Source organism: Pithys albifrons, chromosome 4 (assembly GCF_047495875.1).
Source record: "Pithys albifrons albifrons isolate INPA30051 chromosome 4, PitAlb_v1, whole genome shotgun sequence".
Classification (NCBI taxonomy): Eukaryota; Metazoa; Chordata; class Aves; order Passeriformes; family Thamnophilidae; genus Pithys; species Pithys albifrons.
In genome coordinates this window covers 50934566-50961845 of record NC_092461.1, presented here as the reverse complement: position 1 = coordinate 50961845, position 27280 = coordinate 50934566, and the positions used below count along the sequence as shown (strand labels likewise).

Sequence of the window (27280 nt, the reverse complement as noted above, 5' to 3'; positions counted from 1 at the left end):
TTGTGTTGGCAATACAAGACCTCTGGTGACTTAGAAGCAGGCTTATGGATGAGTAGCTCTTTTCAATGAGTTTGTCACTTTTCATAAGAGTAGAAGAGAGTTACTTTTGGGTACAAAGTTGTTGCCAACATTGTGAGAAAGTTCCCTGCTTAAAAAGAGAGCTGGTCTGAGGAAAAGATCAGGGTTTACAGGGCAAGTGCAAAAGCATGTAGCTGCTAAATAGCTATCTCTGAAAGTTTATCTGAGGGGATGAATGCTGAGACCTGTGAGTCCTTACTGATTGCTACTCCTCAAAATACTACTAAGCTGGATGTTGTAGTTTGGGATTACTATGTAAATTCTCTCCCCTGCCACTTAACTGCCCAGGCCAGCAGTTAACAAAAGAAGTAGTTAACTGTTGATCACTTGGGTGGGGGCAGGTTTGTCTCTTTTGGTTTTTTTGGATATTCTTTGCAGTCTTGCCTCAGCGGAACGCGGGAGTGGGGGCTCCGAGGAGGCAGGCTGCCCTGCTGGTTACTGCTGGGGCTTTCCTGGCTGTCTCGCTGCCGCTGTGCCCGGACTGCTTGCTGCTGCCTGCCCCTGACTGCTTTTTCTGGCCACGCGACTGCTGCTGCCTGCCCTGGACTGCTGTTCTGGCCATGTTGCTGCTGCTGCCTGCCCCTGACTGGTTCTGACCACGTTGCTGCTGCTGCCTGCCTTAGATTTGCTTCTGGTTGCTCGTACTTTTCTGCTTCTTGGACGGGGAACACAGGGGGAAGAGACTGAGTCCATCTGAAAGCTCACTGCTCGTCTGTCTCGCTGGAAAGGGACTGAAACTCACTCTGCAGCCAGCCGGGCTGTGACATGGACACTTAAGTATAACCTTTTCTCCTGGAGGAAAACCTGCTGGGTTTTGTTGTTGTTTGGTTTTTTTTCTTTCTCTTGTGGTGTTGGGGAAGTGGGTTGCACTAGTCTGTTTACATACATATATAATATCAGTTATCCTTCTTGTATTAAAATTCCTTTTCTTAAATTTGATAAAGAGTGGTGTGATTATCGTGGAGGAGGCCCCTCCCCTGCTTGTGGGTAAACATTTTGGTTTTTTCCCCTCAAACCAACACATTTCTCTTATCAACCCCTACATTCTCTTCCATGCCAATACTCTACATTAAACTTAAATTTTCTTTCAAATATTTAAGTGTTTACAAATACAGTAATATGAGTCGTTTACCCAGAGATAAGTTCCCCTTGAGGTACACATTGTGTCTCTCCATCTTCCTGCATCACCCACCAGGTGGAACCAGATCCTTGAGCAAAGACAACCCCATGAATGGGTTTGCCTTTGCCTGAGGCAGGGTTAATCCAGACTGTTTTCCCTAGCATACCTCTCAGGTGTATTACAGGGACTTTATCTCCATCTACAGTGTGAAGGGGTTCTGATTGGGCAGGACCGGCTCGATTGACAGAGCCTCTAGTGTTGACTAGCCATGTAGCCTTTGCTAAGTGTTGATCCCAGTGTTTGGAAGTCCCTCCACCAAACGTCTTCAAAGTGGTTTTCAACAGTCCATTACACCGTTCAACTTTCCCAGCAGCTGGTGCATGGTAGGGGATATGATACACCCACTCAATGCCATGTTCTCTCGCCCAGGTAGCAACTAAGCTGTTCTTGAAATGAGTTCCATTATCTGACTCAATTCGCTCTGGGGTGCCATGTCGCCACAGGACTTGTTTTTCCAGGCCTAGGATGGTGTTCCGGGCAGTGGTGTGAGGCACTGGGTGTGTCTCCAGCCACCCTGTGGTTGCTTCCACCATGGTGAGCACATAGCGCTTGCCTTGGCGGGTCTGTGGCAGTGTGATGTAGTCAACCTGCCAGGCCTCCCCGTACTTATACTTATCCCAGCGTCCACCATACCACAGGGGCTTCACTCTCTTAGCCTGCTTAATGGCAGCGCATGCCTCGCAGTCATGGATAACCTGAGAGATAATGTTCATGGTTAAATCCACCCCTCGGTCTCGTGCCCATTTATAAGTGGCATCTTTGCCCTGATGGCCCGAGGCATCATGGGCCCATCGAGCCAAGAACAGCTCTCCCTTGTGCTGCCAGTCCAGATCTGTCTGTGATACTTTCACTTGCACAGCTCGGTCTGCCTGTTGGTTGTTGAGATGTTCCTCATTGGCCCAATTTTTGGGCACGTGTGCGTCTACGTGGCGGACTCTCACAATCAGCTTCTCTACTCGGGTGGCGATGTCTTGCCATATATCAGCAGCCCAGATGGGTTTCCCTCTGCGTTTCCAATTGGTTTTCTTCCATCGGTCTAACCATCCCCAGAGAGCATTGGCCACCATCCATGAGTCGGTGTAGAGGTAAAGCTTTGGCCATTTCTCTCATTCAGCAATGTCCATGGCCAGCTGCACGGCTTTAAGCTCTGCAAACTGACTCGACCCACCTTCTCCTTCAGTAGCTTCTGCAACTTGTCAGGTGGGACTCCATACAGCTGCTTTCCATTTGCGATTAGTCCCTACAATGCGACAGGAGCCATCAGTGAAGAGGGTGTAGCGTATTTCTTCTTCTGGCAATTGATTGTATGGTGGAGCTTCTTCCGCACGTGTCACCTGCTCTTCATCTGCTAGACCAAAATTTTCACCTTCAGGCCAGTTCGTGATGATTTCCAGGATCCCAGGGCGATTTGATTTTCCTATATGGGCGCGCTGCGTAATCAGGGCAATCCACTTGCTCCAGGTAGCATCAGTTGCGTGATGTGTAGAGACAGCCTGTCCTGCCAACATCCACTTCAACACTGGTAGTCGAGGTGCCAGAAACAGCTGTGCTTCTGTGCCAATCACCTCTGAGGCGGCTTGAACTCCTTCATAGGCGGCTGGGATCTCTTTCTCTGTTGGGGTGTAGTTGGCTTCAGATCCTCTGTAGCCTCGGCTCCAGAATCCAAGTGGTCGGCCTCGAGTCTCACCAGGCACCTTCTGCCAAAGGCTCCAAGACAGGCCATTATTCCCGGCGGCGGAGTAGAGCATGTTCTGTATGTCTGGTCCTGTCCTGACTGGTCCAAGGGCTACAGCCTGAGCAATCTCATGCTTGATCTGGTCAAAGGCTTGTTGCTGCTCAGGACCCCAGTGGAAATCATTCTTCTTACGGGTTACCAAGTAGAGAGGGCTTACGATCTGACTGTATGCTGGGATATGCATCCTCCAGAACCCTATGGCACCCAGGAAGGCTTGTGTTTCCTTTTTGCTGGTAGGTGGAGACATTGCTGTGATCTTATTGATGACTTCTGTTGGAATCTGACGGCGTCCATCCTGCCACTTCACTCCCAGGAACTGGATCTCTTGGGCTGGTCCCTTAACCTTACTCCGTTTGATGGCAAAGCCAGCTCCCAAAAGGATCTGGATGATTTTCTCTCCTTTCTGAAAAACCTCTTCTGCTGTGTTCCCACACACAATGATGTCATCAATGTATTGCAGGTGTTCTGGAGCCTCACCCTTCTCCAGTGCAGTCTGGTTCAGTCCATGACAGATGGTGGGACTGTGTTTCCACCCCTGGGGTAGTCGGTTCCAGGTGTACTGCACGCCCCTCCACGTAAAAGCAAACTGTGGCCTGCACTCTGGTGCCAGAGGAATGGAGAAGAACGCATTAGCAATGTCAATAGTGGCATACCACTTTGCTGCCTTGGACTCCAGCTCATACTGGAGCTCCAGCATGTCCGGCACAGCGGCACTCAGCGGTGGGGTAACTTCATTCAAGCCACGATAGTCCACAGTCAATCTCTATTCTCCATCAGACTTATGCACAGGCCAGATGGGGCTGCTGAAGGGTGAGTGAGTTTTGCTGACCACCCCTTGGCTCTCCAGTTCACGGATCATCTTATGGATGGGAATCACAGCATCGCAGTTCGTTCGGTGTTGCAGACGGTGCACTGTTGTGGTGGCGATTGGCACCTGCTGTTCCTCAACTTTCAACAGTCCAACAGCAGAAGGACTTTCTGAGAGACCTGGCAATGAGTTCAATTGTTCAATCCCTTCTGTCTCTACAGTGGCTATTCCAAAAGCCCATCTATGCCCCTTTGGGTCCTTAAAATATCCATTCCTGAGGTAGTCAATGCCCAGGATACATGGGGCGGCTGGACCAGTCACAATGGGGTGTTTCTGCCAATCTCTCCCTGTCAAGCTCACTTCAGCTTCTAGCACAGTCAACTCTTGAGATCCCCCTGTCACCCCAGAAATAGTTTCTGAGCCCACATGTCCTGATGGCATTAATGTGCATTGAGCGCCAGTATCAACCAAAGCCTTATACTTTTGTGGGTCTGATGTACCAGGCCATCGAATCCACACAGTCCAATAGACACGGTTGTCCCATGCCTCTACCTGGCTAGAGGCAGGGACCCTCTAACACTGATCCTGGTCATAGCAGTCAGAACCTTTTCTCAATGAGTACACCTGGGAGGTGCCCTCCTGTGGGTCAGATTCTTGCCCGTGGGAAACTGGGACTGCACTTACTCTCACTGACCTTCTTCCATTCTCCTTCAGTTCTTGTACTCGGGCTGCAAAGGCACGGGTGGGTTTCCCATCCCACTTCCCATGTCTTCTCCATGTTTGGCCAGGAAGTACCACATCTCAGTTCATAAGGTCTGTCCACTTCCTCTGGCTGGGGGACGTCTGGCTCTGACTTCAGAGGTTCTCATTCGCACTGGTGCCACTTGGAGACTTTCCCTAATTTCCTCTCTGATCGCTTTTACCTCTGCAGGCAGCGTCTTGAGACTCTCAACCAATGCCTCTACAGCAGAAATACGGGCCTGCATTGGGCTGTGGGTCATGCCTTCATATATCCGGAGCTTATTTGCTACAGTGCCCACTGTTTCTTGGTTCTCTTCCCTATACATGGATGCCAGGAAATTGGTGTATTCAGCTGGCCCCGAGTGTGAAAGGTTCCACCACATATGTGGTGTGCATCTGATCTTGTCAGGGTCATTATTGGTTTGCCCACCCCTTCCAAAAAGCACGTCCATCATTGCCATCTCCCTCAGACGTAAAATTCTTTCTTCCATCCTCTTCCAAGTCTTCTTAATATGATGTTCCTGCAGGATTTCTCTATAAACAAACTTCTCTCCTACACTCATTAGAAGTCGTGCCCAGAGTGAAAGGGGCTTTGATTCCCTCATGAACACCTGTTCAATAGCTACATTCCGGGCCAGAGCCCCCAAAAACCTGGCTTCAGCACCATCCAGTTGTAAGGTTTCACCCATAAGGTCCCAAACTCGGATCAACCAAGTCAGGATGGGCTCGCCTGGGTGTCGAGCAATGTCTTTCCGCAAACTACGGAGATTATCAAATGACAATGACTCAGTGATGATCTCAGGCTCTGGGTCTGCTTGCTGTGGAGGTGCAGCAGCCCCCTCATCGTCCGCTGGATGGTCTGATTTGGTCTTATATTTCCTTTTCTGGATAGGGGCAACTTCCATAGGCTTGGCCTGTCCTCCTGGTTTAGCCTCGTCCTGCGTCACTGTAACATCAGAGGTTTTACCCTCTTCCCCTTTTTTAGCCCCATCCTGCATCACTGTAACGTCAGGGGTTTTACCCTCTTCCTTCTCCCTCTTCACTGTAACGTCAGGGGTTTTATTCTCTTCCTTTTCCCCCTTCACTGGGCTAGGCTTCTGAATGCGTTCTCGAAAAACCCTGGCCCTACCTTCAAACATTCTGTAAGCCGCAGGGATACAACCTTGCAGAAAAACCATAAAGAGCAAGATATCTCTGGCATCCAGGGAGAATTTAAACATCTCAAAAGCTGTTGTAGCAGACTTTGAATGGGGAATGGACAAAGGGTTGGGAGAAAAAATTCCCCTTTGTTCCTTCCCAAGGGTCAATACTATTATCACTGAATCCCCAGGGGTAGCAGCTTAGGTTACGGCAGGAAAACAGTCTGGAGAACACCACCCACATGACATCCAAAGGCATCGAATTCATGGCACCATAAATCCAGAGTAAGAACTCAATAATAATTGCAGCTATTTGAGTTTTACTCATTGATTTGTTGATAAGACTTAAACCTGCCGCTACTTTTGGCATGAATTTGTACCAACAAAAGGCCAATCTATTATACAGGATGGTCCTGATGAACCCTAAACTCAAGACCCACATGGTGCCACAAAATAGCAGTTATCCTTCTTTGTTTACAAGCTGCCCCATGTTGGGCGCCAAGAAATGTCTTGGTTTGAGGGGAAAAAACCAAAATGTTTACCCACAAGCAGGGGAGGGGCCTCCTCCACGATAATCACACCACTCTTTATCAAATTTAAGAAAAGGAATTTTAATACAAGAAGGATAACTGATATATATATAGATATATATATATATATGTAAACAGACTAGTGCAACCCACTTCCCCAACACCACAAGAGAAAGAAAAAAACCAAACAACAACAAAACCCAGCAGGTTTTCCTCCAGGAGAAAAGGTTATACTTAAGTGTCCATGTCACAGCCCGGCTGGCTGCAGAGTGAGTTTCAGTCCCTTTCCAGCGAGACAGACGAGCAGTGAGCTTTCAGATGGACTCAGTCTCTTCCCCCTGTGTTCCCCGTCCAAGAAGCAGAAAAGTACGAGCAACCAGAAGCAAATCTAAGGCAGGCAGCAGCAGCAACGTGGTCAGAACCAGTCAGAGGCAGGCAGCAGCAGTAACGCGGCCAGAACAGCAGTCCAGGGCAGGCAGCAGCAGCCGCGTGGCCAGAAAAAGCAGTCAGGGGCAGGCAGCAGCAAGCAGTCCGGGCACAGCGGCAAGACAGCCAGGAAAGCCCCAGCAGTAACCAGCAGGGCAGCCTGCCTCCTCGGAGCCCCCACTCCCACGTTCCGCTGAGCCAAGACTACAAAGAATATCCAAAAAAACCAAAAGAGACAAACCTGCCCCCACCCAAGTGATCAACAGTTAACTACTTCTTTTGTTAACTGCTGGCCTGGGCAGTTAAGTGGCAGGGGAGAGAATTTACATAATAATCGCAAACTACAACACTGGATTTTAAAAAAGAGGTCCATTTGATTTTTCATTGAGCCCATCTCAGTTAAATCAACTTTAATAATTACAGGGTTATTAAAAATTCCCACCAATTCAGAAGACAAAGATTTAAAATACATTTTAATTTGCCACTCTTTGGTATTTATATAGCTAGGACCTTGCTGGTCAAAGTAGTTTTGAAATACACTGTATTTCATTCAGACTAGCAGATTTTTTTAAATAACTCAGCACAATGGGGTAGGATGATTTCCCTTGACCTGGTACCAGTGCTCTTCCTAATGCACCCACAAGGACACACTGCTGCCTGATGGACAGCTTCTTGTCCACCAGGACTCTCAGGTCCTTCTCCACAGAGCTGCTTTCCCGCAGGTCAGCCACCAGCCTTTGCTGGTGCCTGAGGTTATTCATCCAGAGGTTCAAGACCCTGCACTTGCCTGTATTGAATTTCACATGGTTCTTCTCTGCCCATCTTTCCAGCCCATTGAGGTGCCTCTGAAGGGCTGCACAGCTCTCTGGGGTATCAGCCACTCCTCCCAGCTTTTTGTCATCAGTGAACCTGCTGAGGAGGCATCTGCCCTTTATCCAAGTCATTGACGAATAAGTTAAACAATACTGGGCCCAGTATTGAACGTTGGAGGACACCACTAGTGACAGGCCTGCAACTGTGCCACTAATTAGGACTGTGTGGAATCTTCTGGTCACCCAATTCTCAGTGCACCTCACTGTCCACTCACCCAGTCTATGCCTCCTGATTTTGCCTATGGGGATGTTGTGAGAGTGCCAAAAGTCTTGCTGAAGTCAAGGTAGACAATACCCACTGCTCTCCCTTCACCCATCAGGCAGCTGTTTCATTGTAGAAGGCAATCATGTTGGTCAAGTGTGATCTGCCTTTAGTGAATCCATGCTGAAATGTTTCACGGGAAATAAAATAGCAGTCATTTTACCGTTCTCCCTTGTCTGTCCCTCTGCACATATACAACACATATTTTGAGCCCTTTTTTCTGTAATTATCTTCCTTTCCTCTTGCTCTACTCCCACAAATCATAACTTAGCATTGTCTTTGTATTTTTTGTTATATTAGTAAAGATAAAGAATAATTCTATAAGAACAATTATAATTAAGATAATAAGATGGAAAACAGTTAAGTCAGGATATCTGAATCCCATTAGAACTGGAATTTTGTGTCTGCTGCACTTGGCTTACATTCAACCTGCTCTCATTTTGAAAGAATAAGCAGCCCAAGCATATTCCTACGCTTATGAATAAGGCCATACTGTAGACTGCACATGAATAAATCCAGGCAGTCATTTTTATTGTCATTAAAGAGCATTTTTATTCTCTGCCAGTGAATGTTCTTGGTAATCTGTGAAAGAGGCCTGTGAGCTAACTAGTGAAAACAGGCATCCTTCTCACCCCCTGCCTTGGCAGAAGTGTGTGAGAAGTGTTCGTCAGCAGTCGCAAGTGAACTTGTTTAAAGGCTTGACTACAGACAGAGGTTTTTCCGATTGATTGGCCCACTTGTACTTGTGCAGTGTGACATGACCTTTAATTATACAGTCAAACACTCTTTTTCCACCAAGCATTTGCCTTACTCACTGCACAAGATAGATGAGAGTGCACTGGGAATTGAATTGGGTTGGTCAGTAAGGGAAATTACTGATTAGGGGTATCTCAACTTAGTAAAATGAGGATGTCACTACAGTTTGATGATCATTCTCGCCATCTTTAATCTTTCAAGCCAGGCAGACAAACAGGCAACTAACTATCTCACAGATTTATTCATAGCCACAGGAAGTTAAGAAGATGAGCAGACTCATGGATTGAAGCCATAGGTCTATATAACCCTGTGGTCTGTGTCTGACAGATCAAAACTAGATGCATGTGAAACAGTTTAAGGACAAGACAATCCTACAGGCAGGTATTGCCTGAACTACCATGCTTTTGTGACTCAGGGATTTCCTATTTTGGAAGAGTCTTTAATGTAAATATTAAACCTCAGTTAATTTCTTTCCATCAGCATTCCATCAAAGTCCTTTTAATCTTTTTCCATATGCTGTCTTCTGTGGCAAGGCTCATGGCTCACCTCCCAGTCTTGCCTTAAGCCTGCTATATGGTGGCTTCCTGTGAATAGTCAGACCCTATCCATTCTCACCATGCAACTCATGCGTGTGTCTCATATTCTTTCAGAAGAAGATGCTGAGTGGAAGCCAGAGGATGTATCCAGGGACCCGGAAAGCTTGTAGCATGCCCAGGGGGCAGCCCGCCTTCACTGACTCTATTATCCATGATAGCTTGGCCTGTGCAATTGTCAGATACAGACATACTCTTGTATTTCTGCTTCAGTGGCTCTCGGAAAGAAATACTGCTGATGGCTGAAACAGATTATTTCAGGGAATGTATGAGTGGTCTTCTGGCCAAGCTGAGCACCACTGTAGGCAACAGGACTTTCTGCTGTAGCCACAGGATTTCTGTGTTATGCTGAACTAGTCTGATACACCAAACTTTTCCCAGATGGCCATTAATTACGTGTTTGGAATCATGGGGTTTGATTTGCAGAAGTGCTGAGCACTCACAGCTGCAGTTGACGTCATTGAGAACTGTACTTTGTACATGCAAAGTGCTGCTTCATGCCAACTTCCCTGAAAAATTAGTCTCTTCATGTCTCTTATCAGTCAATGCAATTAACAGATGCTTTTGACCTGGATTTCTTAGTGTTCTGTTTTCCCTCTTTGTGATGGAGGACTGATACCACCCTGCATGAGTATCAGATTTCCAAATTCTCAGGCACTACCACAAAAAGCATCACAGTAGCCCACTCAAATAGTAACTATGTAATTCAGGAGTGATTTCTACCCTGTATGGTGATTGAGGCTAAAATCTCAACAATGACACAACAGGGTATGGCACAAGTACCTGGAGAGTGACTCTTGATGAGCATATGTAGCGATAGGACAAGGCATAATGAACTAATAATAAACTAAAATATGCCAGGTTTAGATTAGATATAGGGAAGAAATTCACTGTGGGACACTGGAACAGGTTGCCCAGAGAAGTTGGGGATGCCCCATCCCGGGCCGTGTTTAAGGAGAGGTTGGACAGGGATTTGAGCAATGTGGTCTAGTGGAAGGTGTCCCTGGCCATGGCAGGGGGGTTGAACTACATGGTCGTTGAGGTCCCTAACTGAACACACACACATACACACAGACACACACACACAGAGACACACAGACATACACACACCCCCACACCCACACACATAAGATCATGTAACACGCAACTTTTTTTATTTACTGGAGAACAAATTTATGTTGCCTAAGTAGCCTTAGTTCTGATATCTCCTATTTTTCCTGAATTTTCACAGCATTTGTCAGGGTGTTTGTTTGGGCAGTCAACCTAAACCTATTTGCATTTTGAAATTCTTGTAAAGTACTTTTGTTTGCATTTTGCCTTTTAGAAAATACTTGCAACAACAAACGTTTGGACCTCGTCTTCATCATTGACAGCTCTCGCAGTGTCCGCCATTATGACTTCGAAAAAGTGAAGGAGTTCATTTTAACCATCCTGCAGTTCCTGGACATCAGCCCTGATGCCACCCGGGTGGGTCTGATCCAGTACGGCAGCACAGTCAAACAGGAGTTCTCACTGAAGACCTTCAGGCGGAAGCAGGACATGGAAAGGGCAGTGAAGAGGATGATGCACCTGGCCACTGGCACCATGACTGGACTGGCTCTGCAGTACGCAGTGAACATCGCGTTCTCAGAGGCAGAAGGAGCTCGACCTCTGAAGCAGAATGTGCCCCGAATTATCATGATAGTGACGGATGGGAGACCTCAGGATCCAGTGGCAGAGATTGCTGCTAAAGCACGTAACTCAGGAATCCTAATTTTTGCCATTGGCGTGGGAAGAGTAGATATGAACACTCTGAAGTCCATTGGGAGTGAACCACATGAAGAGCATGTGTTTCTTGTTGCTAATTTCAGTCAGATTGAAACACTCACCTCTGCTTTCCAGACTAAACTTTGTGGTAAGATTTTTATCTAAAGATTTGAATTAACAGATGAAAGTAAAGCACCAAAAAAAATAGAATTAAACTTTTTTTTTACATGAAACCTTGTCTGTTAGAATATATAGAATGAAGGGAGACTAGCCAGACAACATTCAGAACAGCAGTCGTACATGTGGGGAAACACTAATGCTACTGTCAGGTGCCATAAAATGGGATCTAATCCCTAGTGGTCATAAGCACTGAGGCAAATGAGTATCATAGTTTTCCTATTTATTGCATAATAGCAATAAATTATAACCCTCTGCTGTTTGATGATTAGATAAGTTGTTTCATGTGTTCGTTTTAAATGTGATCTCTCATAGTAGTGGAACTTTAAACTTTATAGCAGTCTTTTGGTTATTTAAATATTCTGTGGAGTTCATGGATTCTTCTTCCAAAGCTTACATACTAATTCTGTGCAAACAGTCATTTTTACCTGTGGTAGGAAGTGAGACACAGATATGGTAGTGTTTGTATTCCATTTATTTGAAATACAGAAAATTAGGAAAATCCATTGCAGTGTTATTATTCATTCATACACTAAACTTAATAATATTTTAATAGGTATTAATTTACAACAGAGATATCACTTCCATCTGTAATTCCCTGATAAGAAATTACCTTTTACAAATATCAGGGCATACATTATTAATTTTATTCCAATCTGTATAGTTAATATAAGTCTCTTTTTTATTTTTCCCTGAGGTAAGTGTGAAAGTGCTTCATACAGATTTGGCATTAAGCTAAGGCATTTTCAGCAGAGTCCAGAAAATGAATGCATGGTGAGATTAAATGCTCACTCATCTCTAGGGATGCTCTTGCCAGAAAAGAACTGAGGCTTATTGTAAGGATAGTCTGGAGATTTTTCCTTACTTGGTCTTTTCCAAAATTGTTTCAAGGAGCAGCTGAACTGCATCAGCACAAAACACCAAAACAGACATTCATCAGATGATAGATTTTTTTTCCTGTTTCTTCCTTGCTGTATTTTTAGCTGGCATAGTAAGATACAGTTAAAAACCAAGAAAAAGTAAACAAATCATGCATTGAGAGTGCAAATTGAGTGAACAGCAAATGCTTCAAAACTCCAGCTTATTGGGGTTTTTTAATTGTGGTTTAGAAACAAATCCAACACAAATACCATTTACTTGTGTGTGTGTGGGTGGGTGTTCTGATTAGACAGTGTCCAATAAATTTATTAGAATCTTATAGTCACTTTTAATCAAACACATGGGTTCCTCAATAAAACTTAATCTACCCTCGCAGATGGAGGAGTATGGAGGTGACAGGGATTGCAGTTGCCTCCCCTTTTCAGGGAATGCACTGACAACATTTGCTGTGCTGGTAACTGAAAGTGAGATCCTAAGATGTGCTTAAAAACTCAGACCCAAATGCAACAGAGAATTTAGCTGTTAGATTCATACGGATTTCAACTTAAGGTACTAAATTGCAGGTAGGATCCTTAATGTTCTATTAGCTCTGGACTGTGAAGCAGCATTCATCTTGCTGATTCTCACAAGAGAGTTTATGCTCTGCTTTCTGAGCACCTACATTCCTCCTGGGAAATGTGGTTAGACTTTTTAAGTCGTCCCAGTGTGGACCCAGAAACAGTATCATTGTAGCCAAGGTGAACATCTGGACACCTTGTTTCTTTGCTAAAGTAATTGTGGCGTCACTCTGGTCAAGTGTCCTGTTATGCCGAGCCTCCTGCTGGGCTTCTTGCTGTGGGAAAATCCCTCGGCACCCAAGCTGTCCCTATGCCTGGATCACCCCTATGACTGTGAGGTTTTCATGGTTCCTGTGATGATAAGAGAAAACCATGGCCAAATAATGAAGTTCAGTGGGGAAAATAGAAAGTAAACCAGATTAACCACTCTTCACTCATGGATGGTGGAGATACTGAGTGCCTATCAGCTGTATTCTCAGAATATGCATGTAACCTGTCTGCACTCCATCCTCTGCTAAGTCAGGGGTTTCCTACAGTTGCTGCCTCTGGCTGCTAAGTATATGGGGATGTCAGAAACAGCAGCTGAAGCCAGGGGATCCCAGGGGCCTCTTTTTTATTACTAGTCAGCAAGGTAAAAGAGAAACAGAATCCTGGAAAATCAGGGATGTGAGTGTCCTAGTTCAGCTGGAGGGACCAGCTAACCCTGTGTGGTGGTGATCAAACCTGTGTATTCCACCCCCTCTATTCATTCCCCAAGGACAATGGGCCATTAGCAGCAGCTGCCCAGGGAGCCATTATCACTTCACATCCAGCCTGAGGGGGGCGGAGCTGCTAATGGGCCATCAACAGCTCAACAACCCCTGGCTCCCAGAGTTAATCACCCATTGTGTGAGTCCCCGCCCAGGGGGAGGGACTGAGTGCTCCCTGAGGGTACATAAGTGGTGGGTAAGAAGACCTCGGGAACCTTCTCGTCAGATCCAGAGCAGCAGCAGGACCTCGACAGCAGGAGATCACCACTCTCGCCCAGACCACAGCCCTCGCCTGCACCAACAGGTTTTTCTTTTCCTTTTGCTCTGGACTTGGGGGAGCCACAGGGGTCTCAGCACAAGGGCAAACAAACCCCCCTTGGGTTTGTGCCCCAGGACACTGGGTTATACTGCTGGGGTATTGTGAGTTGAAAGCAATTTCCCTTGTGTATCAGTGTTGTTATTGTAATATTATTATTAAATTTTAGCTCTGACTTATAATCTCTCTCGTGGTGAGTTCATTTTCCCTTGCTGGTTCACCTTCAAACCAGCACATCTTTTGGCGCCCAACGTGGGGCACGAGAGAGAAGTCAGAACTACAATTTCATTTTGTGTATTTGGCTACAGAAACTCCCTGACTACCATGTTGCTTGATGTATTCATGTGGATGGTGTATCTGGGCCTGTTCATATTTCGACACATGGGGAACCATGTGCCTGTTTTGATGCTCTCTTTAATACCAGGGAGAAGGATCAAAATTGCTTTATTAATATACTATGTTTATGTTGTCATAACATCAGAAGCAATGAATTTCATTGTGAATGTATATTCAGTCTGGTGTGCCTGTCCTGGTTTGGGTTGTTACCTCTGGGGTCTCATTAAAAATAGCACCCAGACTGTGGGGAAAACAGGCGGAGATGGTTACTTCCACCTTTTCACCTCTGCTACAACAATCATTGAAAACATTGAGCTTCCTTTTGATGTTAGGGACAGCATAATCCTGCTGTTAGTGTTGCTTTGTCTCCTCTGTACTGTATACACCATGTTTAGGGTCAGAACTGGGCTCTCTAAGGAGACTTGCTGGAGACCTGCCCTGGGAGCGGATGATGTTGAGTGGCACGGGAAGTGGGAAGATATGGGCCAGTATTTGGAGACCTTCTCTCCTCAAATGATCTGGAAATTCACCCCGGAACAACTGCAGGACCCTGCCAAAATGCTAAGCTATGTGAAAGGAAGATGCTCTGGTAGTCCCAGAGATGTGCAGCTCACAGCAACCTGCTGGGCCCTGGCCACTGCCTACCGCACACTGCTTGGTGTGGTACAGCATCATCAGGAGGAGGAGGAAAGGAGCAAATCCACAGGCACCATGTCCACCCAGACCATGACTGAGCCAGAGAGGAAGAGAGATACATCAACTAGCGCCATGTCCACCCAGACCATGACTGAGCCAGAGAGGAAGAGAGATACATCAACTAGCGCCATGTCCACCCAGACCATGACTGAGCCAGAGAGGAAGAGAGATACATCAACCAGCGCCATGTCCACACAAACCATGGAGGAGCCAGAAGGACAACAGAAACCGATAGCAGTTGCCCCTGTCCAGAAAAGAAAATCAAAGACCAAATCAGTTCGTATAGTGCATGACGAGGAAGAGTCAGGACCTTCATCTCAAGCAGAAGAAATGGAGCCAGAAATAATCACCCGGTCCCTATCCCTGGGAGAGCTGCGTGAGCTCCGGAGAGAGTTCACACGACAGGCAAATGAGTCCATCTTGACCTGGCTACTTCGAATCTGGGATGCTGCAGCCAATGATACAATTCTAGATGGGAGTGAGGCGAGGCAGCTGGGATCCCTGTCTCGAGATGTTGTCATTGATCAGGGCATTGGAAAGAGACAGGAAACTCTCAGCCTCTGGCGGCGACTGTTGTCAAGCGTGAGGGAGAGATATCTTTGTAAGGAGGACCTCCACGTACAGCAAGGACAGTGGAACACGATGGAACAAGGTATCCGGTGCTTAAGGGAATTAGCCGTACTGGAGATAATCTTTTCAGAGGATGAGAGATTCCCTAAAAGTCCAGATGGTGTCCAGTGCACATCCCAGATGTGGTTAAAATTTGCACGACTTGGGCCAGAAATGTATTCTCGCTACCTTGCAACATTGCAGTGGAGAGAGGGAGAAGACAAGGTGGGTGCACTGGTCAGCAAACTCAGGATTTATGAAGACACTGTCACTGCTCCATTACGAGCCCATGTCTCAGCTGTGGAAACAAAACTGGCTGAACTGGAAGAGAAGATTAAGGAAGGACTCTTCCATATCTCTCCAGAACAAACAAGAGTCTCCGCCATCAGAAGCAGGCGTCTTCCAGCTAAGGAGAAAGGGTACACTCCACGCGGCAATCTGTGGTTTTACCTCCATGAGCATGGAGAAGATATGAGGAAGTGGGATGGGAAACCCACCTCTTCCTTAGCAGCTCGGGTACGTGAATTGCAAAGAGGCACAACTAACACAGGGAATTCTTCAAGGTTGAAGGCTGCTCCGGTCTCTCGTGGGCAAGGCTCCAGACAGTATAGGAATGATGATGTTATGCCCGATCCTCTTGAAGGAACCTCCCGGTCATATTCACAGGGAGAGCGCAGTGAATACCATGACCAGAACTAGGGGGGCCCTGCCTCTAGCCAGGTAGAGGAGAGGGACAATCGGGTTTATTGGACTGTGTGGATTCGGTGGCCTGGCTCATCAGACCCACAGAAATACAAAGCTTTAGTGGACACTGGCGCACAATGCACGTTGATGCCATCAGGATACGTCGGGGCAGAATCCATCTCTATTTCTGGGGTAACAGGGGGATCCCAACAGCTGACTGTACTGGAAGCTGAAGTCAGCTTGACTGGCAAGGAATGGCATAGACACCCCATTGTGACTGGTCCAGAAGCCCCATGTATCCTTGGCATAGACTACCTGAGGAATGGATATTTCAAAGACCCAAAGGGACTGCGTTGGGCCTTTGGCATAGCTGCTGTGGAGACAGAGGAAATCAGACAGCTGAGCACCTTGCCTGGCCTCTCAGAGGACCCTTCTGCTGTAGGACTGCTGAAAGTTGAAGAACAATTGGTACCGCTGGCCACAGCCACAGTGCACCGTCGGCAATACCGCACTGACCGAGACTCTGTGACCCCCATACACAAGATGATTCGTGAGCTGGAGAGCCAAGGGGTGGTCAGCAAGACTCACTCACCCTTTAATAGCCCCATATGGCCAGTACGAAAGTCCAGTGGAGAGTGGAGGCTGACGGTGGATTACCGTGGTCTCAATGAGGTCACACCCCCCCTGAGTGCCGCTGTGCCGGACATGCTGGAGCTTCAGTATGAGCTGGAGTCCAAGGCAGCCAAGTGGTATGCCACCATCGACATTGCCAATGCCTTTTTCTCCATTCCGTTGGCAGCAGAGTGCAGGCCGCAGTTTGCTTTCACCTGGAAGGGGGTGCAGTACACCTGGAATCGACTGCCCCAGGGGTGGAAACACAGTCCCACCATTTGCCATGGACTGATCCAGACTGCACTGGAAAAGGGTGAGGCTCCAGAACATCTACAGTACATCGATGACATCATTGTATGGGGGAACACAGCAGGGGAGGTTTTTGAGAAAGGAAAGAAGATAATCCAGATTCTCCTAAGAGCTGGTTTTGCCATTAAACGAAGTAAGGTCAAGGGACCTGCTCAGGAAATTCAGTTCCTAGGAGTGAAGTGGCAAGACGGGCGTCGTCAGATTCCAACAGAGGTGATCAACAAAATAGCAGCTATGTCCCCACCGACCAGCAAGAAGGAAACTCAGGCTTTCCTAGGTGCCGTGGGCTTTTGGAGGATGCATATCCCAGAGTACAGTCAGATTGTAAGCCCTCTCTACCTTGTGACACGGAAGAAAAATGATTTCCAGTGGGGCCCTGAACAACAACAAGCCTTTGAGCAGATTAAACAGGAGATTACCCATGCAGTAGCCCTTGGGCCAGTCAGGACAGGACAGGATGTGAAGAATGTGCTCTACACTGCAGCCGGGGAGAATGGCCCATCCTGGAGCCTCTGGCAGAAAGTACCTGGGGAGACTCGAGGACGACCGCTGGGATTCTGGAGCCGGGGATACAAAGGATCTGAGGCCAGCTACACCCCAACTGAGAAAGAGATCCTGGCAGCTTATGAAGGAGTTCGAGCCGCCTCAGAAGTGATTGGCACTGAGGCACAGCTCATCCTGGCACCCCGACTACCAGTGTTGGGCTGGATGTTCAAAGGAAAAGCTCCTTCTACCCATCACGCCACTGATGCCACATGGAGTAAGTGGATTGCTCTGATCACGCAGCGAACCCGGATAGGGAATCCTAATCGCCCTGGGATTTTGGAAATCATCACCAACTGGCCGGAAGGTGAGAGTTTTGGATTGTCCTCTGAAGAAGAAGAGGAGCAGGTGACACGAGCTGAGGAGGCCCCACCATATAACCAGCTACCAGAAGAGGAGAAGCGATATGCTCTCTTCACAGATGGCTCCTGCCGCATTGTAGGGACAAGCCGGAAATGGAAAGCAGCTGTATGGAGTCCTACACGTCGAGTTGCAGAAGCGACTGAAGGACAAGGTGGATCAAGTCAGGTTGCAGAGCTGAAAGCTGTTCAGCTGGCTTTGGATATCGCCGAACGAGAGAAGTGGCCAAGACTCTACCTTTACACTGACTCGTGGATGGTGGCCAATGCTCTGTGGGGATGGCTGGAGCGCTGGAGAAAGGCCGGCTGGCAGCGCAAAGGGAAACCCATCTGGGCGGCTGAGATGTGGCAGGACATCGCTGCCCGGGTAGAGAAGCTGAGTGTGAAGGTCCGTCACGTAGATGCTCATGTACCCAAGAGCCGGGCTAATGAGGAGCATCGTAACAACGAGCAGGTGGATCGAGCTGCCAGGATTGAAGTCTCTCAGGTAGATCTGGATTGGCAGCATAAAGGTGAATTGTTTCTAGCCCGATGGGCCCATGATGCCTCTGGTCATCAAGGCAGAGATGCAACATACAGATGGGCTCGTGACCGAGGGGTGGATCTAACCATGGACAGTGTCTCACAGGTTATCCATGACTGTGACACATGTGCTGCCATCAAGCAGGCCAAGCGGGTGAAGCCTCTATGGTATGGTGGACGGTGGTCGAAATACAGGTATGGGGAAGCCTGGCAAGTTGACTACATCACACTTCCCCAAACACGCCAAGGCAAGCGCTACGTGCTGACCATGATAGAGGCAACCACTGGATGGCTGGAGACATACCCCGTATCTCACGCCACTGCCCGGAATACCATCCTGGGCCTTGAGAAACAAGTCCTGTGGAGACACGGCACCCCAGAGAGAATAGAGTCTGACAACGGCACCCACTTCAAGAACAGCCTCATAGACACCTGGGCCAGAGAGCACGGCATTGAGTGGGTGTATCATATCCCCTACCATGCTCCAGCTGCCGGGAAAGTTGAGCGATGTAATGGACTGCTGAAAACAACCTTGAAGGCGTTGGGTGGGGGAACTTTCAAACACTGGGAGCTGCATTTGACAAAGGCCACCTGGTTGGTCAACACCCGGGGCTCCATCAATCGAGCTGGCCCTGCCCAATCAGAACTCTTGAATACTGTAGATGGAGATAAAGTCCCTGTGGTCCATATGAGAGGTATGTTAGGAAAGACTGTTTGGGTTAGTCCCACCTCAAACAAAGGCAAACCCATCCGAGGGATTGTCTTTGCTCAAGGACCTGGTTGCACTTGGTGGGTAATGCAAAAAGATGGAGAAACACGTTGTGTACCACAAGGGGACCTAATTTTGAGCGAGAAGAGTTTGTAATGTTTCATTGTATATATGTGTATATATATGTATAGGTAAAAAAGGGGGTTAATTTGGGAATGACTAGATGGAGTGGAATAAGGGGTGGATAATGTCCTAGTTCAGCTGGAGGGACCAGCTAACCCTGTGTGGTGGTGATCAAACCTGTGTATTCCACCCCCTCTATTCATTCCCCAAGGACAATGGGCCATTAGCAGCAGCTGCCCAGGGAGCCATTATCACTTCACATCCAGCCTGAGGGGGGCGGAGCTGCTAATGGGCCATCAACAGCTCAACAACCCCTGGCTCCCAGAGTTAATCACCCATTGTGTGAGTCCCCGCCCAGGGGGAGGGACTGAGTGCTCCCTGAGGGTACATAAGTGGTGGGTAAGAAGACCTCGGGAACCTTCTCGTCGGATCCAGAGCAGCAGCAGGACCTCGACAGCAGGAGATCACCACTCTCGCCCAGACCACAGCCCTCGCCTGCACCAACAGGTTTTTCTTTTCCTTTTGCTCTGGACTTGGGGGAGCCACAGGGGTCTCAGCACAAGGGCAAACAAACCCCCCTTGGGTTTGTGCCCCAGGACACTGGGTTATACTGCTGGGGTATTGTGAGTTGAAAGCAATTTCCCTTGTGTATCAGTGTTGTTATTGTAATATTATTATTAAATTTTAGCTCTGACTTATAATCTCTCTCGTGGTGAGTTCATTTTCCCTTGCTGGTTCACCTTCAAACCAGCACAGTGAGGAATAGACAAAAGTAGAAAACTCAGAAGAATGTAAAGAGAAATGTGGACAGAATCCAGGAAAGGAGATGGAGATTAGAGGAAGTGTGAGAAAGACAGCACTTGGGATGGAGCAGCTGGGGGCAAATAAAGTCTTCATTATATTCCTGTAAGGTAGATAGTGGTGTCATCCTCATTTTACATAGGAGAAATGGAGGCACAGAAACAGGATTAAGTCCTTTAAGATCACCCACTAGCTTTAAATATTTGACTCAGTGTAATTCGTTGTGAGATCTTCTGGGGAGTTTAGCATTTTTTGACTAATACAACATTATTCACAGTTCTACAGCCTTCACTTGTATTCTTGCAAATCCAGATCTAAGTGTCTCTGTCTAAACAGACACAGTGTAAAGGTTGATGCTTCCTTGAATATATTGATATTATTGGCTTGTCCAAAATCAAATAAGGACCCTTTGACATAGAGATAAAATTCACAACAAGGCTTATGTTCAAATTCCATAACTATGAGATCACCCTTTCTGTTATTTCAGTCCCTGTCTGTGACCACCAAACACCTCCTACAACAGATGAGGTTGCAGAAATCATTCAGACCTCAGGCTCCTTCACCACAGAAATCGGACTGATGAGCAGAGTACCACTGGTGCTTTGAAATAGGTGCAATGGAGACACTATGTAGAATAGTTTATGTGATAACATATCAGAAGGTTGGTAACAGGCAGGAACAATCTATTCTCTGAACGGACCAGGTTATTCAGATACCAGTCATTGAATGCTTTCATTCTCAGAATGACAGAAAGATGGGAAAACAAGAAGTCAAAACAGGCCTGGATTCACATAAATAAGAGTACTTAAGTTTTATTATGGCAGTAATTTATGATATCCAAGAATCTGATTAAGAGATTTGAGAATTGTGCTCGTTTGTGCATTAGTAATAAATGCCTCATTCTTGTAACCATTCCAAGGAGATACGTAGTATATCTCTTAAAACCACATGTGGTTTTTTTCCCACAAGTACCACACATACCACATGTTATTTAGCAGGCTTCTGTTGTGGCTTCTAGAAGATTACACACATAGCTATGACACACATTTTGAGCTTTCAACCTAGCACATTAAGGAGCACACTGATCTCTAATTGCTGTTGAGAAAAATGAGTTTTTATAGAAAGAACATACAAGCAATGCTCCAGTGGAAAGAAAACATCAAGGAGATTTCCTAATTCTCAGATACTGATCTGGACAAAAATAGTTCAGCAGTGAACTTGACAAAATGGACCTAACATTCCTTTTGACTGTCTCAGTTTGTTGCCTTTTACTACTTGATATTAGAGACATAAAATACAAACAGATTAAAAATAGGCTCAGGAAGACTTATAGTCTGGAGTGTAGCTTGGCTCAGCTCCTGCTTAATGAATCTTGAAGATGCATGTCTCAGTGTCATCACATATTACTTGTATGTTCCTCAACAGTAATAACTACACAAGCAAAACATTCTCTTCATTAAGTTGTTTTCTAGTAATTTTTCTTTAGTATTGTGCTGTGTGGTGATTTTCTTCATTCAAGAAATTGAATGTCCTCAAAAGAGTTTATACTTAAGTTCCACCTATTTTCTAAATTTGAATCTGATAGGGTTGTTTCATTGTCTTCTTGGGACCACCAAATAATTAGTGTTTTCACATATTCTCTTGTGCATTTTTATTTTCTTGAGCTCCCATTTTTTTGTCTTTACTATCAACACTTAATTTGAAATTTCTAAATTACTTCAGTAATTTTCTACATATTTTTTGTGACCACAAGTAATTAAGGCCAGCACTTAATACTATTTTACCTTTTTTTCTTTCAGTGCCTCATATGTGCAGTACAGTTGAGCATCACTGTGATCACTTCTGCATAAACACCCCTGGCTCTTATCTCTGCAGATGTAAACAAGGATACATTCTGAATGCTGACCAGAAGACTTGCAGCAGTATGTTATCTTACTTAATTTTTCTCTTTCATGCTCCCAAGAAGTGGTTAACATCACATACCCTTTCTGTTGGGCTCATAAAGAACTGAGGTCAATATATAATTAATGCTAATCATCAGAAAGAGTCTAGAAAGGTGGAGTTGTAAATTTTTTCTTGCTTTGTGTAAGTGAAGTTCTTACAAACTTTTCTGAAATTTCAATAATTTGCTGTATAGTTGATAGTAATACACTTTATTTCAGTTTATTTGTGATCTTTGTAATCAGGATTCTTTTAGTCCGTTTTAACTTGCTTAATTAAAAGCAAACTACATTAGGGGGATATACCAAATTTATTCCTGCACCCACTATTATTTTAAAGAAATTATTTAACATTATTTTAATCACTTGTGGAAAATGTACATGTAAAAAATTCAGTTTCTTGTCCCACAACATTGCATGGATTCAAATGAAATCTACCAAACTGATTATAGACAGAAGAAAAATATTGGAAAATGTCTTCTTATGTAGCTGTGGGAGACAGTCATTGTGAGAGCATAGGATGTACTGCTCACAGTTGATAATTTAAAACTAAGGTGATACAGGTTCAAATACTTTCCTTGTATTTGATGTTCTGCATCTCAGGAGAGTGCCATAAAACAATCAGGTAGTGTGGGATTAGCAAATTCTTAGTCTCTCTTGCTTAGTGTTTTATTTTATATCAATTAGTTGGTGCCCACTGAAACTGTGACGGTGTGTCAGTATCTGAAGTGATGGTGCAGTTTGGGGATTAGAATCCTGCCTGTGCAGTGGGACATGTGGTTTCAGTGAGAGCCTCAGTAAGTGGGAATAAACCAAAAGAATGACAACACTGGACTGATCAGGGCATTCTCACTCCTACGTGGAAGCATCTTCAGACCCTTTGGGCAACAGCAGGAAATCACTTCTGAGCTGTCAGGCTATGAAAGTGTCTGTTTTTTATTCCTTCTCATCATCATCCTTCACCAAATGTAGACATTTGTCATATACATGCCTGTGAATTGCAAGGCAATGTTTTGTGTTAAATGGAACAAATTTAACACTTCATTTGTGGTTTTGTTTCCTCAAGAAGATGAAAAAAAAATGCAGTCCAGTCTGGAATATTTCTTAATTATTATTTGGTTTAGCAACTCAACCAAGACAAGAATAGTGACCAGAACAATTTTTCACAGAGTGAATTTCTCTGCTACTGTATATTTTCTTTAACATTTCAGAAAGACGGTGGTCAGATGATGTAATCATCATTACAAACAATGGCTCCAACTATGTAATCACATTTCAGTAGTATTCTCTGACCTCTTCTCTTCTTTGTGTCCCTTTAAGTGCTTCTTATTTAAAACTTTTGTGTCCTTTAAACTTTTCTTTTAAACTCTCTACTTGCTATTAAATTTCAAGAATTTTTAACAAATATTTTTTCTTTCAATTTTCTGAAATGTATTTGATATTTAAAATTTCTCTTCTTTTCTGTCTCTCACACATTGTCCCTATCCCCACCCTTAACAGCAGTTTTGACAATTGAACTTTGTGAGTCAATTAAAAAAATGTAATTACAAGTATGAAAAATTATTTTTTTATTTGTCTCTTCTTCATTTTTTACTGCGTTATGTTTCCATAGTTTTTGTCAGCAATTAGTTCAGCTTTTATTTAAAATTATTTATTAATTTCCAAAAGTGTTGGAATTGTGTGTAATTTTCCTTCTGGTGGCCCATGTACAGTAGCCCTCAATATGTTCCCTCTCTACCATTTTTAAGCCTTTAGCTGCTTTATTTTTTTTAGCTCTGACTTTTGTTAGTTTTCCCCACCTACTTGTCACACATGATTTCCTTGACTGTGTACTTGCTTTGATCATCAATCAGAAGATACCAGACTGAAGTTGGATAAATACGGAAGGGAAATTAGTCTTTCAATGTGTTTGTAGCCTGCTACTAGAGGATTTTTTTTAATCGCCAAACTAGAAACTAATTTGAGCATTTAGCACCGGAAATCTGACACTGAGAGTCATCAACTTGGCCTTAAATGTGCTAGGAAGGTGCTAATCACTGGTGAAGGAGGGAGAGGATACAGTAGCAGTCTAGAAAAGGTCAAACATTTTTGTCTAAAACCACTACAGAGGTGTAACAGAATTCATGAGGAGAGAGAGCCAAGCTTAGACAAAAGGGGCACTTCATTTTGGAGGTAGGGGGAACCATGGAGGTAAACCTCCCCAGTCTGTATTTTTGTTACCTTCATTGGCTGTCAATTGCCCACAAGTTCACAGAGACATGTTCCTCACCTAACCTCTAAGTAGAATAAATCTTCAGCATGTTTATGTTAAGTGCAATACATAATGAACATAATCAAAATGTATTTATCTAAGGTTTGGATGTATTTGGCATCTTTTTAAGAAATAGTTTCCTTATATAGATTTTAACACTTTCTAAATTAAAAGATGAAAAATATGTACCTGAAGTTACAGTCTTTTTCCTCCTTTTGTACCTAAAGTTAGACTCTGTTTTCATTCTTCTGTTCCCTTTTAATGTTGTGAGAGTACACCACAGTAAAATCACTGAAGTGATTCAGTTGTTAAAAACCCTTAACCAAATGGCTTCAATCAGTAATGAACCGACAACTGCGCATCAGGCTGGAAAACGGTGCATTTCTGTTTTCCATAGATGATAATTTTGTTTCTTGATACATTTTATTAGAACATTATTTCTAAAAAAATATACTTCCTTACATTAAAAGAAGAAAATCTGCCATAATTGTGATTTTTTGCTTTCCATGTGGGAGAGCAAGGTGAAAAGACAACCCAGCTATCTTCAAGGACAAAACTAGGGAGCAAATTGTTTGTTTGTTTAACTTGAGATATTCTTACATTTGTTTCCCTTCCTCTCTGGCTCAGCCGTGGTTTGTGCGGGCATGGTGCTGGTTGATGTATCTCTTTTCCTCTCTGGCTCAGCCGTGGTTTGTGCGGGCATGGTGCTGGTTGATGTATCTCTTTTCCTCTCTGGCTCAGCCGTGGTTTGTGCGGGCATGGTGCTGGTTGATGTATCTCTTTTCCTCTCTGGCTCAGCCGTGGTTTGTGCGGGCATGGTGCTGGTTGATGTATCTCTTTTCCTCTCTGGCTCAGCCGTGGTTTGTGCGGGCATGGTGCTGGTTGATGTATCTCTTTTCCTCTCTGGCTCAGCCGTGGTTTGGGTGGACATGGTGCCTGTGGATTTGCTCCTTTTCTCCTCCTCCTGATGATGCTGTACCACACCAAGCAGTGTGCAGTAGGCAGTGGCCAGGGCCCAGCAGGTTGCTGTGAGCTGCACATCTCTGGGACTGCCAGAGCATCTTCCTTTCACATAGCTCAGCATTTTGGCAGGGTCCTGCAGTTGTTCCGGAGTGAATTTCCAGATCATTTGAGAAGAGAAGGTCTCCAAATACTGGCCCATATCTTCCCACTTCCCGTGCCACCCAACATCATCCGCTCCCAGGGCAGGCCTCCAGCAAGCCTCCTTAGAAAGCCCAGTTCTGACCCTAAACATGGTGTATACAGTACAGAGGAGACAAAGCAACACTAACAGCACTAACAGTAAGATTATGCTGTCCCTAACATCAAAAGAAAGCTCAATATTTTCAATGATTGTTGTAGCAGAGGTGAAAAGGTGGAAGTAACCATCTCCGCCTGTTTTCCCCACAGTCTGGGTGCTATTTTTAATGAGACCTCAGAGGTAACAACCCAAACCAGGACAGGCAAACCAGACTGAATATACATTCACAATGAAATTCATTGCTTCTGATGTTATGACAACATGAACATAGTATATTAATAAAGCAATTTTGATCCTTCTCCCTGGTATTAAAGAGAGCATCAAAATAGGCTAATGGTTCCCCATGTGTCGAAATATGAACAGGCCCAGATACACCATCCACATGAATACACAAAATAAAATTGTAATTCTGACTTCTCTCTCGTGGCCCCACGTTGGGCGCCAAAAGATGTGCTGCTTTAAAGGCGAACCAGCAGGGGAAATGAACTCACCACGAGAGAGAGATTATGAGTCAGACCTAAAATTTAATAATAATATTACAATAAAAACACTGACGCAAAAGGGAAATTGCTTTCAACTCACAAAACCCCAGCAGTATAACCCAGTGTCCTGGGGCACAAACCCAAAGGGGTTTGTTTGCCCTTGTGCTGAGACCCCTGTGGCTCCCCCAAGTCCAGAGCAAAAGGAAATGAAAAAAAACCTGTTGGTGCAGACGAGGGCTGTGGTCTGGGCAAGAGCGGTGATCTCCTCCTGTCGAGGTCCTGCTGCTCCTCTGGATCCGACAAGAAGTTACCAAAGTCTTCTTACCCACCACTTATGTACTCTCAGGGAGCACCCAGTCCCTCCCCCTGGGCGGGGACTCACACAATGGGTGATTAACTCTGGGAGCCAGGGGGTATTGAACTGTTGATGGCCCATTGGCAGCTCCGCCCCCTCAGGCTGAGTGTGAAGGTGATAATGACTCCCTGGGCAGCTGCTGCGAATGGCCCATTGTCCTTGGGAATGAATAGAGGGGGTAGAATACACAGCTTTGATCACCCCCACACAGTGTCAACTGGTCCCTCCTGCTCAACTAGGACAATTATAATGGTTTTGCATCCATGCAAAGGATGCTCCTCTCACGTACTGTGGTCTAACTTTTCTAGAGAAAAGTGACTGTGTCAGATAATGAGTGCTCTTTACTCATTACATTGAATTTGTTTGTTTAACTAATCTCTTTCATTCTTCTCTAGAGATGCTCAAATCTTACTTTAATACACAAAATAATACAAAAGAGGAAATGTAGCTGAAACAAGCTGGAAAATTATCTATTTGTGGGTGTTTATACTGGAACAAAAGAGTTAAACGACTGTTTATGCTTCTCATCATGCCGCTTGATATGAAGCAGACAGCTATAAAAGAAAATTCGTTTTTGCTTGGCTCGTTTCCTCAAACATGTTCCAAAAGCCTATTTTGTAGCTGTAAATGACCATTATGTGTTGAGCAGTCTTTGAGCAACACAAAGTACATTGCTTTCCAGAACTTCTGCTGGGGAAACTTGAGGTTCTCATAAAGCGTTAGTCTGTTGAAAAGAAAGCCCAGTGTGCTTCATTTGGCTGGGTGCTGCACTGACCTCATTTGTCAGTGTAATTTTTCTTTATGAGATCTTTTGCTTGGGAGGGGTAACTTGTTACGGTACTTTGCACAAAACTGAAAAATTCTAAAACTCAGAAATTAAATATCCCCAAGTCTTTTGGTGCTGTGTTTTCCTTTTCTTTCCCTTTCCAACCTCATCATCATTTATCTGGTTATGCAAAAAAACAACCAAACAAAAAAACCTCCACCAAACCAGAAAAACCACAAATAAACACAATTTATTTTCTTCTCCGAAAAGCCCCCTGAGGAATATCCTTCAAACTTTGTAGAGAAACATATATCAGGCAACTCTCCTAGGCACCACTGGCCCATCGCCTGGAGGCTTGAGTTCCTCAGTTTTTGAGTG

The 27280-nt window shown here is 45.1% G+C and overlaps 1 protein-coding gene across 5 annotated transcripts in view; it reads left to right on the top strand.

Moving 5' to 3' along the window:
- MATN2 (matrilin 2) overlaps positions 1 to 27280 on the top strand; it is an 82102-nt gene that overhangs the window by 16324 nt on the left and 38498 nt on the right. For all 5 annotated transcript variants that reach the window (XM_071554105.1, XM_071554106.1, XM_071554107.1 and 2 more), the window contains exons 3-4: positions 10445 to 11014; positions 21647 to 21769. In XM_071554105.1, the coding sequence (XP_071410206.1) occupies positions 10445 to 11014; positions 21647 to 21769 (693 nt within the window). The remainder of the gene's footprint in view (positions 1 to 10444; positions 11015 to 21646; positions 21770 to 27280) is intronic.